The 18,241-nt window shown below is 40.2% G+C and overlaps 1 protein-coding gene across 1 annotated transcript in view; it reads right to left on the bottom strand.

Moving 5' to 3' along the window:
- Positions 1-1,229: 1,229 nt before the first annotated feature.
- Positions 1,230-18,241, bottom strand: part of LOC128946025 (uncharacterized) — a 29,365-nt gene continuing 12,353 nt past the window's right edge. The window contains exons 2-4 of the mRNA XM_054289966.1: positions 1,983-2,167; positions 1,470-1,599; positions 1,230-1,375 (exon numbers count right to left, since the gene is read on the bottom strand). Coding sequence (XP_054145941.1) covers positions 1,230-1,375; positions 1,470-1,599; positions 1,983-2,167 — 461 coding nt within the window. The remainder of the gene's footprint in view (positions 1,376-1,469; positions 1,600-1,982; positions 2,168-18,241) is intronic.

Here is an 18,241-nt window from a genome sequence, read left to right as displayed (position 1 = left end):
AAACCCATGACCCTTTACAGACAGTCATGACACAGATTTGACCTAATTGGTCAATCAATCCAAACACCATCACCAGTGTCCAATTAACAAATCCCTTTTGGGTAAACAATCTCCATAACACATTCCACATGTGCCAAACAACAGATGCAGCAAGTAGAGATAAGAATTGTTTTTCTTCTTCTCTGAACTTTCTCACTGCCTTCCCCAAGAAAAATCCTGGGGAAGTTGTGCCTGCTGCTCTGTGAAGAGAACTGTGGCCACAATATGCCATTAAAAAGACTGGAATCCAAAGACTACTGCTTAATCTAGAATGGTCCCTGAAGCGAGTAGAAATGACAGTGCAGGTAAATGCTTCTGCCATTAGACCGGAGTGTGCCCCATTCCTTAAGACCCCTTTTATGGATGGGACCACTTGGTTAGAGAAGTGTACATCATATACGCTCAGACAAAAAAGAGATCTGACTGGACTATTAGGAACAGGACTGGGGGTTTTGAATACAATGGATTCAGATGTATTAATGAACAAATTAACTGTATTTGTTCGTGACACAATTAAGTTACAACAGCCTCTACAATCTTCTTTATTAGCTTTAGGTACCACTCAGTGGAAAGTGTCCAAGATATTACCAGAACGGGAAGAGAACTTCAGTCTTGGTGGGTCTTGGTGGGTCTTGGTGGGTCTTTGTCAATTTTACCTATGGTCCTGTCACAAGTGTAGTGACTGCTTTTGTCTTGACTATACATAATGCATTACTGGATTTAATATACCCAATAGTCACCTTAGGGTTGAATAATGAAGGAACTGTACTATAACCTTCTGAACACAATATGGGCATGGAAAGTTGAAGGGAAGTGGCAGACTATTAATATAGAGTCATGTGCCATGAGAAGACAATTAGGTTTTATATGTGAAGGAAATATGAATAATGATCAAGATACTTGTCTAGATACAGAACAAAGCATTTATCACTTTGAAGTTCATTCAGTCAACCAGACAACCCTGCTTGTGTATTGTAATATATGGAAGGGATAATTCACGCTATTAATGTATGGTATAAAATATTGTGAAATCCAAACCATGTATTTTGACCACCCCTGCCGGGAGCAGGTGTCTTATTTAGATTCAACTAGTTCCCGGACACAAGATAAGATAATGATCGATGCCTTAACATAAGAATAGAAGCTTCCAGGACGATGATCGTCGGTTTCCCAGTCGGTTTCCCAAGTTGTCAGGGAGCCACCCGAGAGCGACTATCGCCTTGCCGATTGCATCTATCAAGATAGTCAGCGATGCCACCCTGATACATCTGAATACACAGCTCCTCCGAAGTCGATTGACACCAATGGCACACCTGGACTGGACTTTTGTCCAGCTCTGCACATGGAAAGCAACAGCGATGCATGTGAAGAGACACAAAGAAAATTCGGTCATATTTGCCTCGGGCAGAATAAACTGTATAAAACCTCACTGCGCGAAACCACGAGCGTGAACAGGGGGAACTCTGACACTTGGGAGGTCAGATCCGAGTTCACCCGCCGCTGATCCTGGGCTCGACGCTGTCTTTTTGGCTGTGGTGGTTTTGAAGACCGAACTTTGGTCTCGCAGAAAAATTAATAAATCTTTACTAAATTTTTGATAGTTTTGGCTTACGATTTGATCATTTATAACATGTATATAGGTCAAGGTTGTGTCCCCTATCAAGCACCTGTTGTATCACATCAGTATCTAGAGGCAAATTTGACTATCATACAAGAAGTATTGAAGCGATACGAGGAATAAATAGACTCCACAACCTGATGTAGTTATGAAGTGGATATGTATTGTCAGCACCCAGCACAAGCGAGATAGCTCTCGTGAAAAGTTGTGCCCCAAGCCCTGGTCTGAGCCACATTTTTATTCACAAACGTGTTCCATATACATTACATTGCACAACTTTTCCATGCATATTCAACCCCTGGCCCCACTTGTTCTCGCCTCATACGGTAATTAGATCCACGCCCTTGTGAGCATGCATTGTTCGCAGTGGTGGTTGCAAGGGGTCTTTAGGTGGTCTCTGAGGCTTAAGGTCGTGGTCTTCCTCATGATTGAACTTTTGAACTTTTCTCCTGTGCACCTGCACTTTGGTCCCTTGGTGCTTATCTGAGTACGTCTGTCGATTTTGATTAGCTTGGAGATAGAGGAGTTCCTTTATCTAAGTTTCTTGCATTCCTTGGTCTTCTCCTGGTATTGTTCTTTATCGCAAGAAGCTTCAGAAATCTTCATTTTCCTATGCCCTTTGTACCATGGCAGAGGCTTCTTAAGTAGAAGGTTAAAATTCAACACACAATTCTACAAGCTGAAATTTAAATGCTTTATTCATATTGCTAACTTAAGCAAATCCCCAAAGCCTCAATTTCTATGTCACCTGTACCTATAGGGATGAATTTAACTTAAGCAAAGCAGTTATTGAAACATGGGGATCTAAAGGAAATTCTTGAAGAAATTAAAATTATGGGAAAGAAGACCTTAATTGCAATACATCAGTGAATACTGAGAAGCTAGATTCGCCTCTGTGAAACACACATGTGAGAGACAAGAAACTCCAAGAAGTCACTCTTTCTTTTCTGATTAGCGAGGAGGTGGCAGGCCCCGGCCCCGGCCCCTCGTCTCAGCCAGGCCAGGCTGGGCAGTCCAGCCCCGGGCCGAGCCCCTTCCTCCCTCCCGAGCTGCCCACCGCTCCCCCGCCCCCCCGCCCTCCCCCCCCAAATCGGCTCCAGTCTAACCAGGCCAGGGTCCAGCAACTGCCAGGTAGGAAGGCAGGGGAAGCTGCAGAGCCTTGGCCGGAACAGGTCTGGAGCAGGACTGGCCATGGCTGTGAAGATCTTACCATCAAATCCCCTTCCCCCAGCATGGCTGAGACCAGAGGCGCTTGCAGCCCGTGCATAAAACCAAAGACCAACCATGAGGCCAATCGATCCATCGTGACACAGCCCGCCACAAGCTACCAGCTGGAGTCAGGTAGGCCTCAGGCATAATATTAACCCTTTCAGTGCTTCAATCCTCCCTCGAGTGAGAGAAAAGAACAAGATGCAAGTATATAAAGGAACAGCATAAAGACATTGAGGTCAGTGAGGAAGAAGTAAAGTCTCAGATAAGAGGGAGGAGGAGAAGCCTTGTTTTTAAAACTGAAATCGTCTCATAAGCTATAGAGAAAGAACTCTTTTTCCTTATAATGCATGAAACTATGGGGAGATTAAAGTGTTCAAATTGATATTGAGCAAAAGCCGCCATGCTAAAATAAGCAAATGTTAAAATAGCTGTGATCCCATGAGAAGTTTAAACAGCGGAAGATAAAAAAGTAGTCCTGTGCTTCCAAGAGAAGAAGATCTCTATTCCCAGATGATTGGCTCTTGCAACTAAGGGATAACTATTGTGTGAATATTAAGAAAAGCTTTAGTGATATATAGTTATGTTATTGTAGTTTAAATGTCCTCTGTTCTCCCCATAGTTTCCTTTTCCCCCCCTGTATTGTTACCATCAGACAGCCGGGGTTGTCTAGGACAGAAGGCGTGCACGTGTCCCTTACCTGGTGCAGTTGGGAATAGAAAACTTGTTGCTAAGGGGGTGTGGCATGGCAACACCTGATCTCCAATCAAGTTGCAAGAAAGCATTCTCCACTGATAAATGGCAAAGAAGAGCTGACTGACAGACTTTGGGAGGGGCCAGGGCTGGTTGATGCAACCCCAGGGGTATAAAAGACTGAGCATCCATCTTGAAGACAAACTGTCCACATGGTATCCACGGGGGTCAGTTCCCAGCACTGCGAATTTTTCCTTATATAGTCATTTTGTTGTATTTTTATCAAGGTTTAATAAACCTTTTTTAAATTTTCAAAGTGAGCAGTTGTTTCTCACACCAGAGATGAAGATGATTTTAAAAATAGATAATGAGAACTTTTACCTTTTAACAGCTCATCTTTAAAACAATATCCCATAAGTCAACATAGCCCATCGACAAGCTATAAGAAGGCTTGTAGACGTGGGAAAGATTTCACAATGGTAGGGTTCCCCAGGCGGCTGCTGCTCATGACGAAATTGAGAACTACAAGAGAAATGTTTTTTCCTCTTATAGAAAAGTCTCCATAACCTTAACAAGGGGAACTTCTCTCCCTCACTAAACTAAAGAAAGCCTATTTTAGAAGTGGTAAACTGACTGGAAATCTTACGTGTAGTTTCTTTACATTGTCAGTAAGAAAAAAAGTTGTAGGAAGAGAGAAGTGTTCTGAAAAGTTTGTTTTGATTCTTAGTACTTTTTTTCCCTTCTAGTTACTTTTAATAAAATTTTCTTTATACCCTCCTAAAGTTTTGAGCCTACTTTGCCTTTCTCCTAATCCTGTCTCACAGCAAGAAGTGAGTGTATGTGTGCGTCAGCCAAGCAAATATCAAAATTAGAGAAATCTTAAATTAGCAAACCAAAACCCCTACAAGAGCTTAACAAGGAAATTAATTGTTACCAGGTGGGGACAATTGAAGTGAAGACAATATATCATGTATTTGACTTAGTTGTGTTCTTAGAAATGACAGGAAATATATGAAGTATTGTAAAAGTGTAGGCACCATAAATATACCTGGCTTCTAAGAATAATTGAGCCCTGGAGAGGGGATTTGGACCATGAACAACAGGTCAAGAAACCCTGCCAACCAGATAAAGGTGAAGAGTTTACCACAAGGAAGACCTCCTTCTTCATCTTCGGAAGCCCACTGACCCAATTAAAGAAGAGGACTGCCCAGCCATAATGAACATTCATCTAATTATAATACAGAGCAGGAGCAGGTGATGCATATGTATAGGTATCTCAGATGTCTTTATGAATGTGTAGAACTTTTGTGGATATATGGAGAAGCTACAGTTTTGGAAATTTGCACATGCCTTTGGAGGACTACCTCCCATGTGCCCAGGGCACTGAATCAACATTCCCCTTTTCAACTTTAATTAGTTGAGGAGTCATCTGTCCGTGCATCAAGACCACCAGTTAACCGAGTCTCTTAAAGCTGAAATCAAAGAAAGTGAATGGACTATTACACCAGAGGGACAGATTGTAGTCCCACCTCAGTGAGAACATGAAAGCACCCATAGGGGAACAGAGAACATTTTGAAACATCTGAAAAAAGTAGTAATAGAAAGGGAAATGACCGATATTGTACAGTCTATAGCAAGCAGATGTGAAATCTACCCTAGAAACCATCCCAACATGAGCAAAAGAGTTGTGTTAGAAATAACAGAGGCAAGGGGCTTTCCTGGAGATTATTGGTGAGTAGATTTTGCTGAGTTACCATGCAAAGAAGGATACAGGTGTGTATTGGTGTTGATTGACACCTTTAGTGGATGGTCTGAGGCTTACCCCTGTTGCAGTAACACAGCAAAGGAGGTGGTGAAAGTTTTGTTCAATCATATAATTACATTGTTTGGGGTTCTTTTGGGGTTGTTCCCCCAGTGATTGGGAAAGTTAGTAAAATGTTGGGAATTGTTTGAGATCTGTAAATTCCCTACACACCCCAGACAAGTGATAAGGTTGAACATGTGAATGAAACCCTTAAAACCCAGATTAGTAAAATTTGTCAACAAACATCCATTACATGCATTCAGGCCTTGCCTATTGTCACAGCACAGCTGGTCTGTAGCTGGACAGATAAATCTGGCCATAACAGAAATCCAATTTGGCTAGCCTAGTATGTTACAGTAAAGAAGTAAACAAGTCCCTGGGTGAGCAATGATAGGATGGATTTGAACTCAAACAAGGGACCCCAGCCAATCCCATTCAATCCTGAATGCAGACATATCATTGGCCAGGGAGCTGAGTGGTGCTGAGTCCCCAACCAATCAGTCATTCAGGCATGGGAATTTTGAACCCCCTATAAAAGGGGGTGGCCATAATAAATCTTTGCTGTTTGTTGCATGATCTTCAGTGAGTCCTGTTGCGTGTGTGTCGCCAACCTACGACCGTAACATAATAGCTTATAGCCTTAGTGAGAATCTGCATACAACCAAGTCAGAGAGACAACGTAAGTCCTTATGAAATATTGCATGGCAGAGCATATCAAATTATGTATATTAAGGGAGAAATTGATATGAGGGGAAGTTAGTCTTTGCATATTAACTTACAGAGGTATTTAATAGCTTTAAGTTCCACTTTGCAGATGCTCCAGAGATTTGTCTTGTTATCCAGACCAATAGGACTGGACACACCTGCTCATCCATTCCAGCCTGGAGACTGAGGCTATGTTAAATGGTGGGACAGTGACCCTTTAGAAACTGAGTGGAGAGGACCGTTCCAAGTCCTGACTATCTTCACTGCAGCCAAAGGTGCTGGCAGACAACCCTGAAAAGTGTGTTGTTTTATTTCTAGGTTCTTTAATCATCAAGAGAATAAGATGGAAAACAACTAGTCGGTTGAGATAAGGCAATTTACTAAAGCAAAGGAAAAAAATAAAGAAACAAAAGTTTGTATGCACATAAGCAAAACAAAAAGTTAATCTCTACTTTCCATCAGCGAGCACTGTTCAGACTCCCCAGGAGGCAGGGCTTCAGTGTCGCAGACATATTTTCATTAAAAATCCTTTCTTAGGATTTTTCTTCCTGAGAAGCTGAGAGGCTTCAGGAACAAAATGTAAACAGTGGTTATCTGCTGCTGTAGAATGCAACAGATGCATCTGTGATTGGCCCATCTTGGATGTTTATAATTAATGGCCAATCATAGCCCAGTTAGCTTGGACTCTGTCCGAGACACAAACCTTTATTATTCATTCCTTTCTATTCTTTGCTTAGCCTAGCCTTCTGATGAGAACTTTTCCTTCTATTCTTTTTAGTATAGTTTTAATGTAATGTACATCATAAAATAATAAATCAAGCCTTCTGAACATGGAGTCAACATTCTTGTCTCTTCCCTCATCCAAAGAGCCCTGTGACCACTGTCACACTTCAGCACGCATAGCGATTGTTCCAGAAGGCAAATGTAGAATAATGAATGCCCCCTGTTCCTCCTCCCTCCCTTAGCTTTTATATCTGAGCTGCTGTCATATGGTATGGAATATTCCTTTGGTTAATTTAGGTCAGTTGGCCTGGTTGTGTCCCCTCTCAGGATCTTGCTCACTCCCAGCCCCTTGATGGAGGGGAAGGAATGCTGGAGAGACAGCATTGCTCAACAATAGCCAAAACACTGGTGTGTTATCAACACCCTTCCAGCTACCAATGCAAAGCACAGCACTGTGAGGGCTGCTAAGGAAAAAAATTAACTTTATCTCACTCAGACCCAATACACCATCTTACAAACAACAGTTCTCTGAGACCTGTTGCAATGCGAGTCCATCCCACACACAAGAGTCTTCTTCAAACTGCTTCAGTGTGGGTCACTCTTCCATGGGATTCAGTCCTTCAAGGACAGGCTGGTCCATCCTGGGAGCAGGGCCCCTTCATGGGCTACAGGTGGATCTCTGTATCCCCATGGATCTCCATGGGCTGCAGGGTGACAGCCTACTTCACCATGGTCTGCACCATGGGCTGCAGAGGAGTCTTGATTCTGGTGCCTGGAGTACCTCCCGTCCCTCCTTCTTCACTGACCTTGGTGTCTACATAGTTGTTCTTCTCACATGTTCTCATTCCACTCTTCTGTGGCTGAAATGATAACTGTACAACAACTTTTTGTTTTGATTTCTTCTTAAATATGTTATCACATAGGTGTTACCACTGTTTCTAATTGGCCCAGCCTTGGCCAGAGGCGCATCCATCTTTGTAGTGTTTTGCGGAGAAAAGAAGAAATCTCAAAACTTTATAAAAGTTGTAAAGCTCGGTAGGTTTATTTACAGGGCCGGACACATGCGGAGAAATCTCTCCTCAAAAGGCATGCGTACCTCTGAGAACTTCAGATCTCCTTTTATCCCCCTCTCAAATACATATGTATACAGTTTCACAATAGGTTCATACATATTCATTTTTATGGGTTTCTTGTGACTTTTACCACCAGTTCCTTTTTATCAGAAAGAATTCCGAGGTCAGGCTGACTTGCCCTTACAGCAGTCCCTGTCTCTCTCTATCATCTTCTGTCTCCTCCCCTTTATCACTGTCCTTCGTTGAAGTAACTTCACTGAGCGTAGGCCTTGCATCCTGGCTCAATAACTACGATTTCTAACCACAGGCTCAACTCAAAAATGTACATTTCACCTAAATTAAAATGGATTTCTATCCTGGAAAATTTTCACTTTGCTTCAGTAGCTACCAGGGATTGGCTCTGCTGGACATGAAGGAAGCTTGTAGCAGCTTCTCACAGAAGCCACCCCTGTAGACCCCCTACTACCAAAAACCAGGCCATGAAAACCCAATATGTTGAAATAAGTTAAAAGACTATTCAAAAGACAATAGCATAAAGAACTGCAAGCAAAAGCTATGCCAGAATCTGAAACAGTGAAATGAGTCTGTTTCTATCAACTGGTTATGAAGACTTTATGTGCATTTATTAAATGCCAGATACATTTGGAGTCTTGCAGATGTTGTATACAAGGAGTTAGTGATCTTGGCCAAGTCATGTCTATCCTACTTGGCCTTGTACTTGAGGTTTGAGAAGCCCACAGGTTAGCATTAATCACTGCTCTAAAACAATCTGCTGGAATGACCCGTGCCAGCCTGTGAAGCACTAGTGGATGTTATCATTACAACCTGTCAGGAGAAGATACATGGATTTGTTACACAAAATGTTACACAAAACCTTCCATGTTATGGAAGGAAGAATCTCTCCACAGACAAGAACTGCACACCACACTCTGGGGAAATCCATCCAAGGTCCATCCAATGCTGCATGAAGGCAGGGTTCCCAGCAACGGAAGGTTAATAGGATCTACTTGCTATATATATTCCTCTTTTTAGTCTAACTTATTAAAACAGCTTTTTTAATCTATTTGTTGTCAGGCATTTTTTATTGAGATCTGAAAGGAGACCTGCACTGCACCATTCCCTCCAATGTAGTATATCTGCAAAAAAGTTACAGTTGTTTAAAGTGGAACTAGCTAGAGATGGCTTGTCATTTATGTCTGCAAGTGAGAAACACATTATTTCTGTCAAGATTAAAAAGCCTGTTCTCTGGTCAGATTACTGCATAGATGATATCAGAGAAAGACCCTGAATCCTAATGCCAGGAGAATGGCAACAAAGTTGTAGCACGTTACATACACCAGTCTTTTCCGTGTTTAACCATGTGTTCTATTCCAAACAAGGGAAAACAGGTAATAAGCAACAATGTCGTCCAAAATTTATGAAAGCTGAAGTTAGTAAGACTGAGGCAAAGGATAACTCCATAACAGCTGATGAGTCCTAAAGGGCACAAAAGATCTGTCCAGAAAACAATTTGACAGTCAAGAATCCTGAGAAGTTATGAGAACTTGACAATGGGCGTCCCTTCTACTCAGTACCAGTCCACTTGGACAGAAATGTCTTAGTCCTCACAAGCATGAATGTATGAGTAAATGAAATCTGAAAGCAAATAAACATGAGTGGGCAAAGTCAACCCACTTACAGACTCTGTGAATAAATATCTCCTACCTCTTCTGTAAGATCTGACATTAAATTTTATTTTGCTGTTTTCCCTATAGTCAGTTCTCTATATCTCTGACATGCATGTTTACCTCCAGTTCTCTTTCTTTTTCTCTGAAGGTTTTCAGTTCAGAGTGAAATTGGTACATTTCTGGAGGACCAGTAGATTCTTCAGTGGCTTCAAGCAAATTAATCTTAATAAGTTTTGCAAATTTTCAAACTTTTCCCTACAAAATAAAAAACTTATAAAAATGCAGTAGTAGTTAAAATAATTCTATGCAGCAATATTGAATTTAAGTACAGCAACCTATTTCTCATCAAGATCAACTGATTTATAGTTCTAAGTCAGATAATCATATTCTGTTTAACTTTGAGACCAATCTCCTGAAACAGTTACCCAATCCTCCCAAACATTGGTAGGGATTCCATATGTGGTTTTGTTGGAGCTGTTCTGGCATAACTTAAATCTTAGCTGTTCTTGTCTGGGGCAGTTTGGCTTTGTTGGCAGCTTTTGAGGGTAGCTGCTAAGGGTGAGGACTGGTTGTTTTTCAATTGTCTATATCCTTTTTCTGAGCAAGATAGTTCAGAAAATCAAAGATGTTATTCTACTGAATTACTAATGTTGTTTCTCAGGCTGTTAATGCTACGTCTTTAGTAAATGCCACGATGTCTTGGGGTAATTTTATGATGGTACTTTATTCCCTAACCATCTGCTTTATGTCCAGAAATGTCTGCAGTATTTTTAAGATGAATCAGGAGGCGGGGCCAGAGCCTGGGAACACAGGGCATGAGCTCCGTTCAATTTCTTTTCCCAGTGTGTTCTGGACAGGGTGGATTGTAGATGTTGCATTGTTCTTTTTGTTGGATTAGTTTTTTGTTAGCTTGAAGCCAGAAGTTTTTTTTCCCTTCCCTCCCCCTAGACAGAAGGCTGTACTGGGGACTTTTTGGAGGTTTTTTTTTTTGTTTTTTCCCCTTGAACTGTTTTTGGCTTGGCTTGTTTTTTTTTTCAGCCTGTCTGGGGAGGCGGTGGTCCACCACCCGAAACCTGAGATCTCAGAGGAGCTGAACCAACACGAGAAAAGACATTAAACTCCACCAACTTTGGCTGCTGTGAGGAGAAGACCCATGCCAGAAATCCAACAGGTTCCCAGCCATTGCGTGAGCTCTTCTCCCCACTTCCCAGAGACAAAGAAGGGCAGCTGCCATCTTTGCCTCTTGGCCATGCGGTGAGGTGGAGGTGAGGTGTAAGGTTCTTTTTTTTTTCTGTGCTTTGCGAGTATCTTGCTTTGTCAATAAACAGTTTCAATTTTTTCACTTTCATCCCCTGGTATCCATTTCTCTCAGGGGCAGAAGAAAAGGGAGTTATTGAAGCTGTCAGGAAAATAAATCCCCAAACACCAGAATGTGAGAAACAAAGCCCATTACTCTGTTAAAATTTAAAGAAAATTTAATAAGGGACAATAGGGGACAAAGTCAATAAAGGGACAGCGCTGGGTGTGTTAGTGTTCAGGAACACATAATCACAGAATGATTATATGCAGGAGCTTTTGTTGAAGAGCTCTGGGTGTCAGGGGTACAGACCCAAATCTGACTCCACCATGGGTTCAAGATGAACATGTTTTTATATTTTACCGTTATATAACTTACATATTAATTATTGAGCTTACATTGTTCTATTGGATACATTGATTTCATCCAAGCATGGGTTTCTCGAGATCATCCTCAAACCCTTGAACATAGTTTCTCATGATTCTTCCTATGATTAAACAATAATTATATCTAATTGCTAAGCAATCATCACATCTAACAATTATTTCATTTATCATATACTGGTTACACAGGTGCAGTTTCACATGATCCAGCAAACACAAGGCTTAACACTTCCCAGGGCCTACCCTTAACATTTTCCCAGGGCCTACTAAGCCTAACTTTCTTTCTAACTCCGCTGAATATACTATGATTTTAGAAACATTTTATCCCTGTACTATTAGGTGCTTAGCTGCAGTCAGAGGCACACCAGCCAACATTGTGTGAAAAATGTGTATTTTATGATTGGCTTTTCTCAATTATTAAAAGCATCATTATATGTGTTATGTTAGAAAGTTATGCTGCATGAATTCTCTTAAGTAGTGTGTTAAATATAGTTTTAGGTTATAACATAATGTTAAAATAGAAACTATGCTATGTAAGATACTTTTTAACTAGCTCAAGAAAGAGATGAGATAATCAAGAAATTCTTCGCACAGAGATAACAGCAACAAGACACCAAGATCCCAAAAGAGAAGAATTATTGCCCCCTTATCGGAAGAGACAAACTTTCTTCCACCTCTTTCTTGTCTTTAAGGCGCCAACAGGATTAATAAGGAGAAGTTGACAATAACCAGACAACATCCTTTGTTTGAAAAGAATTTTTGAATCATGTATGAGATATATGAATATTCAACAGACTATTGCTATTAAGGGTTAATCCCTTGTTAGCGAGCTATGCTTTCAAGAGGAGAGCATCCGAACGTTCGTAATTCTTTGCTTTTATTGTCCTTTATTGTCCTAACTCTGACTGTCCAAATTCTTATTGCTCTAATTTGTATTACTATTTTTCTCACCATTTTATTACTATTAAACTTTTAAAATTTTAAAACATGTGATTGGTGTTTTTCACAACAGCAACATCCCTTATATACCCTGGGTATTGCATCACCCTAACACATATTTACAAATGGTTTTACATATCCAAACATTTTAACATAGTTCCTCCACCATTCTGCCTTTTTGGAGCACTTGCAGTGGTCCTAGTCGTGGTCATTTGTTACTTTTCGATAAATTCAACAGGTTTCGATTCCTTCATTGGTTAAATGCTAACATTACAACAACTCTTCACCAACACTGGTATCACAACACAACATTCGCCTTAAAAGAACTCTAAACTTTAGCAAAACTTCTTTTACAAAAGTCAACATTATAAAACACATAGTATTCACTCTAACAATTGTGAAAGCCAGCACTGTAATATATTTATCACAATCTCTCCTCTTCCTTTTCATAAACCATTTGGCTCCAGCAATAATTCTTTTTTTTAACTTCGGTGACACAATCATGTTTTTCATAAATCAATTAAGCTTCTTTGAAAGGGTTCTTTGTTTTGTCTTCTTTAACATCATTATCTTTTGTGCTGTTCCGGATATAGCCAATTTTGGGTCCATAGCCATTGCCATTACTGGCATACCCTGGTCTACACTAGTGATTAGCTGAATAAAACATTGAATCAGACAAGGAAGAAATAATAAACCAGCTGCTGCACATAAGAGGAAGAAGCTTAGCTTTTTCCACCATTCCATTTCCAATAAATTGTCCCATCAACTGACTTTTAGTATTGATTCCCATTTCTGGACCAGGATATGGGCTATTTTTCTGATATCCTTGCCTATATCCAGGATGGCATGCCTGTCATCATCTGTCATCATCTATTTTCAAGCAACAGTCAGATGTATTAAATTTTCAGACATCCCCTTCTTCTGATAATAAGTAGTCTAAAGTCAACCTATTCTGATACGCTGCAGCTCTTGTTTGCCTTTGTTGGTTTGATATTAATTCCGGTGCTAGGTCAGTTTTGTTAGCTATTATTTCTACAACTATCTGGAGTCTTATAATATGATTTAGCATATAAATTGGGGTTTGGCATTCCCAACTCCCATCTTGTGCCCATGTGGCTGACATATACATTTCCAATATTCGTTCAGGAGGCCATTCCTCATTCCCTCATTTTTGAGATCCTCTGATTAATTCCCTTTCATTTTAAAGGCTTTGTAAACTGGCACCCCTAAGTCATTGCTATCCTGCCCTGGTGAAAGAAAAAATCCTGGCTGTGTAATTCCCAGACTACCACTCCCTTTCCAATGGGGGGAATTTCGAGTAAGCTCTTTTCCCACATATTCAGAATAGGCCATCTGGAGCTCTTCAATAATCGTTACTCTGTTGATGTATATTTTCCCAAAATTTTGATATCTCTGGGATTTCAGAATAGGGATTTTTTTCCCCTGCAATATTACATAGAAAAAGTCCAGTTTCATTATTATATTCACAATTTTTATTAGTTTTTCTCTGGGCCTAGTACACTGTTGGTTCTTCAAGGACCCACCATGTAAAAGTCCCATTATTAACTTTATATATCTTACAGGGGGTACTTCCTTCTTTATTAAGAAAATTTTTCCCACTGTGCCAGAGGCACTCTTCTCCTATCATTGTTGAACTCAAGATCCACCCTTCTGGTTGGTTGTCCCCTCTTATATTTCTTCGATTCCATTTAAGGAGTTCAACAGGGCCTAGGCTACTGCCTATCCATGTCCATTCCTCGATCATTATGGCCCCCCCACAAACCCAACAACTGGTTACATTTAGTTCTCTACTTATTCTTTCCCCCAAATCCACAAATGTCTCAATACGGCACAAAATGAAGGACACTCACATGCTGGAATGTCCAAGGCAAAAAAAGGTTCATTTATTTCCGGACCTCTATATTTATAAAATTCCAAAAGTGACCATGGATTGGAGGATGAAATTGCCACCTCTCCAACCACACTGGTCAAACCAACAGTCCATCAGTTCTCTCATCCTCCAGAAAGGAATGCAAAACAATCATTATTTACATGAAAAGTGTGTGGGAAACTCCATTACAAAAATGTAAACATCAGAAGGCTTAGAAGAACCTTAGAAGAACAGGGCAACACACAAACAGGTTTTTCACTAATCTAGGGTTTTCTATTTCCTTTTCCAATTGTCATTTGAGTTTTGTATGCAAATCTTCATGTGGGGTTGCCCCCAAATTAGATTGCTTTATTTGTTTTGTCATCTTGCTTACTATTTGTTCTTTTACCAAATCCCGGACTCCATCCCTGAGAGCAATTGTATAGTAAACCCATCTTTCCCCCTTTGGGCATCTACTTCCCAGCCTTTGCCCACCTTGTCCTAAGTTTTCTGCAACCCAGAATGTCTGCTTGTTCTGTGTACAGGTTTCTAATTTGAATGAGTCACAACAGTATCTGTTGATGTGGGTGTGAGCAGTGAAAAAAGAACCTTGGGTTTTTCCTAAGTAAAGTGATTGGTAGTACTTATGACATGGATTTGCTTGAATTTCAAAAGGGAAAAGACAAAAAAGGAGCAACAGACAAAAAAGGAATAACAGAGTATGACTTCTACCCCCATCTCTCATGCCTATGGGGTTGCTACCCATAGCAGATATATATGATCTTCTTGGAAGCAAGTACAGTGGCCAACTTGGTCTTGCCCTCTATTTCCTTGCCACTCTCTTTTTGTTAATTTCCAGGTAAATTGCTTATTGCACTTCTGTATTGTGGTTTTTCCACTGTTCCTCAGGTACTTCCCACTCAACAGACACTAGTAGTTCTCATCCACAAAGTAAGATAACTATAACAGTACAAATCACGTGCTAATGCCAGTACATTAGTGATGCCTAAAGAAGCTACCAAGAACAGAGGCTAGACTGTGTTAAAGGAGTAAAGTAGATATTTATTAAAAAGACCTTCAAAGGATACACCTTGGACAGTACAAGAGCCTGGCCGTGGCTTCACCCAAGATGGACTCAGAGTCACAGGTTTTCACACTTTTATAAGTTTTGGTCCATTTACATTTTGGGGTTAATTGCTCAATTACAGCTTCAGGTTATGAAGTCCCATCCTCCCAGTTTGCTTTCCTCAATTCGCTGTTGTTTATACATATTGGGCCAGAAGCTTCAACAGTGTCCTTGGTTCTCAGGCTGGAAAAGGATTGTTTTGTCTAACTACCCTGTGAAGACAACTTGCTAACACTTTATTTGAAGTTCAGAGTTATATACTAATGCAGTACAGAATCTAGAAAATATGAAAGCTAAAACTTAAGTCATCATTAGGACCCCCTGACCAATACAGTCCTGATCCTCCTGCCTGGAGCAGAAGTGTTCCTCCCCAGAGGGATATTGGAGGTTTCTCAAAACTTATCCAGACAGTACTTGAAACCACTGATATGAACTTGGCCCTGTTTCTCAATTATCTGTGATCCTTGGAACATTCATTGGATCATTTGAGTCATCTTAGTTCATTACCCCCCAGTCCTCATTTAAGAGTCAGTTTTGTATCACCTGGTCTAGATGTTATGGTCCATTCCTTAGGTTCTTCCACAGGTCCTTTGATTTTGCTGGCGTGGATCCATCCTCTTTCCTTGGTTCAGATCGCAGCTTCAGTCATCAGTAGTACCTGAAAAGGACCTTCCCATTGTGAAGTTAAAGATTGTTCTTTCAATGTTTTAACCAATACCCATTCTCCCGGGTGAATGCTATGGATCTTGAAATCTAGGGGTGTAGTTTGAGGGATTAGCCCTTTTAATCATAAATTTTCTAGAGTTCGTGCAATTTTGGTGACATATTTTCTAACACTCGCTTCCCCTTCTTCGTAAGTAGTAGTTTCATGTTGAGTGGTCAAAAAGGGCAATCTAAATATCATTTCATAGAGTGACACTGCCAGGTCTGATCTGGGTTGTGTCCAGACCACTAGTAGTGCCAGAGGCAAACACTTTACCACTGACATCTGAGTTTCAATCATCAATTTAGTTAAAGTCCTTTTTAAAATTTGGTTCTGTTTTGCGGAGAGAGCCAAAAACTCTACAACTTTGTGAAAGTTGTAAAGCCGGTATGTTTATTACAGCTCTGGACGCATGCGGAGATTACTCTCTTTAAAAGGCATGCGTACTTCTGGGAACTTCAGGTCCCTTTTTATCCCCCTCTCAAATACATATGCATACAGTTTCACAATAGGTTCATACATGTTCATTTTTACGAATTTCGCGTGACATTTGCCGCTAGTTCTTCTTTATCAGAAAGAATTCCTAGGTCAGGCTGACCTGCTTCCACAGCAGTTCCTGTCTCTCTTTATCACTCTCTGTCTCCCCCTCCTTATCTCTGTCCTTCACTGAAGTAGTCTCTCTTGAGCCTACGCCTTGCAGTCAGGCTAAAGTGACTTAAAGATGTACATTTCACCTAAATCAAAATGGATTTCTACTCTGGGGAATTTTACTCTCTCATTTCCCCCCTTTTCTAGAAAATAAGTAAATTCTTTTACTTCATGCAAACTCTTATGACAAGAAGGTTCTCTTAATGCTTTACCATGTACGTTTGATAAGGAAGTTAACACAGCTAGTCGCTGTAGTATTCTTCAATTCCAAATTAGCAATATAATGGATAATCTTAAACTTATTCTAACTAATATTAACAAAACTACAATGGGATAACACAACTTATTAAAGATTCCATTTGCAGTTGGTGACCACTCAAAGATCACATCTCACTAGTGATAATCCGCATTTTTTTTTATTCTCTGTAGAATTCTGGTTATTTCTTTTGTATCATGTTGGACAGTAATTAAGGTTTTCTTTCTGCTTTCTTGGATTTCTTTAAAGATCCCCAGTAGGTCTTGGTGCTTAATTAATTGTTTTACTAATGTAAGGTCCATCTCAATAGGGGTAGGTGATAGTCTGTGATTCACTGTATAATTGGTTTCAATCAACTGGTGGGATGTCACTCGGTCTAAGTACGAAAAATCACACTCAATAATCTTAACAAAATTACAAATACAGAAATAAGAATGATTTCTACTAGACAAAATAACATTGTTGCTATCAATTTTTACAGCAGCACAGGCAGTTCTCAGGCACACACACCTTTTCCCAGTTTATACGAGCACAGTTTTCTGGTCAGTGACTGGATGAATTTCAAAGTGGCAAATACTCTGTTCAGTGTCTAGACACACATCTTGGGCATTAATAGTATTGCTTTCACAAATGAATCTCATCTGTCCTCTGGTACTGCAGGATTCTAAGTTTACTGTCTGCCACTTTTCATTCATCTTTTGTGCCCACACTCCATGTTCTGAAGGGTAGAGTATTGTTTTTTCATGGTTTAATGCTAGTGCAATGACGGGATGGATAACATAAACAGTGGCATTACATATGGTAAGCACAGAGGCAGTGGCTACATTAGAAGCAGGATTATAGGTGAAATTTACCATAGTCCACCAGGATTGAAACTTCCTTTCAAAATCAATTGCATTATCCCAGACAATTTTTTTAATTTCAGCTGGAAAATTATTTTCACCCCCTTCCTGTATGATCAGAGCTTCTGTTGCCTGCATTCATAACTGTGCTTGTATACAACTGAAAGCTAAATGCACATTATCTTGAACTGTACTAAATGCTTCTAATATTAACTTGTGGTCTTGGTCCTCGGCCTTTTCCCACTTTGGCAGTACTTTTGAAATCTGCCAGTGGCTAGCTCCTAATGCCAATAGAGATGACTGTAAAGGCTGCTTCAATTTTGTTAGGCCACCTGCTGCAGTGGCCAGTTTATTCATCAGTATTTCTGAATTAATTCCATTTAAAACTCCTAATCTTTTCCTTAATATCACAGTTAGATCCTTTCTTATTCTGCTCCTGAGATATACTCGTCATTGTAACCACATTGTCTAGCCCTCAGAGGATGTTCTTAGGAAAGAGGAGCAGGCTGGTTGGATTTTTGAGATGTTAATTTGCATTAGCAACTCAACACGTTTGAGAGACCATTCTGGATTGAACAACAGTTGTTGTTCACCCACATTCCTCACAACGTAGGGGCTTATTTCATACACTTCAGGTTCAAGTTTT

The sequence above is a fragment of the Melozone crissalis genome, unplaced genomic scaffold, assembly GCF_028551555.1.
Source record: "Melozone crissalis strain CALT ecotype California unplaced genomic scaffold, PUWL_Pcris_2 ptg000069l_1, whole genome shotgun sequence".
NCBI classification, from domain to species: Eukaryota; Metazoa; Chordata; class Aves; order Passeriformes; family Passerellidae; genus Melozone; species Melozone crissalis.
Note: the sequence above shows the minus strand (reverse complement) of the source record. Positions and strands in the feature narration are given on the sequence as shown.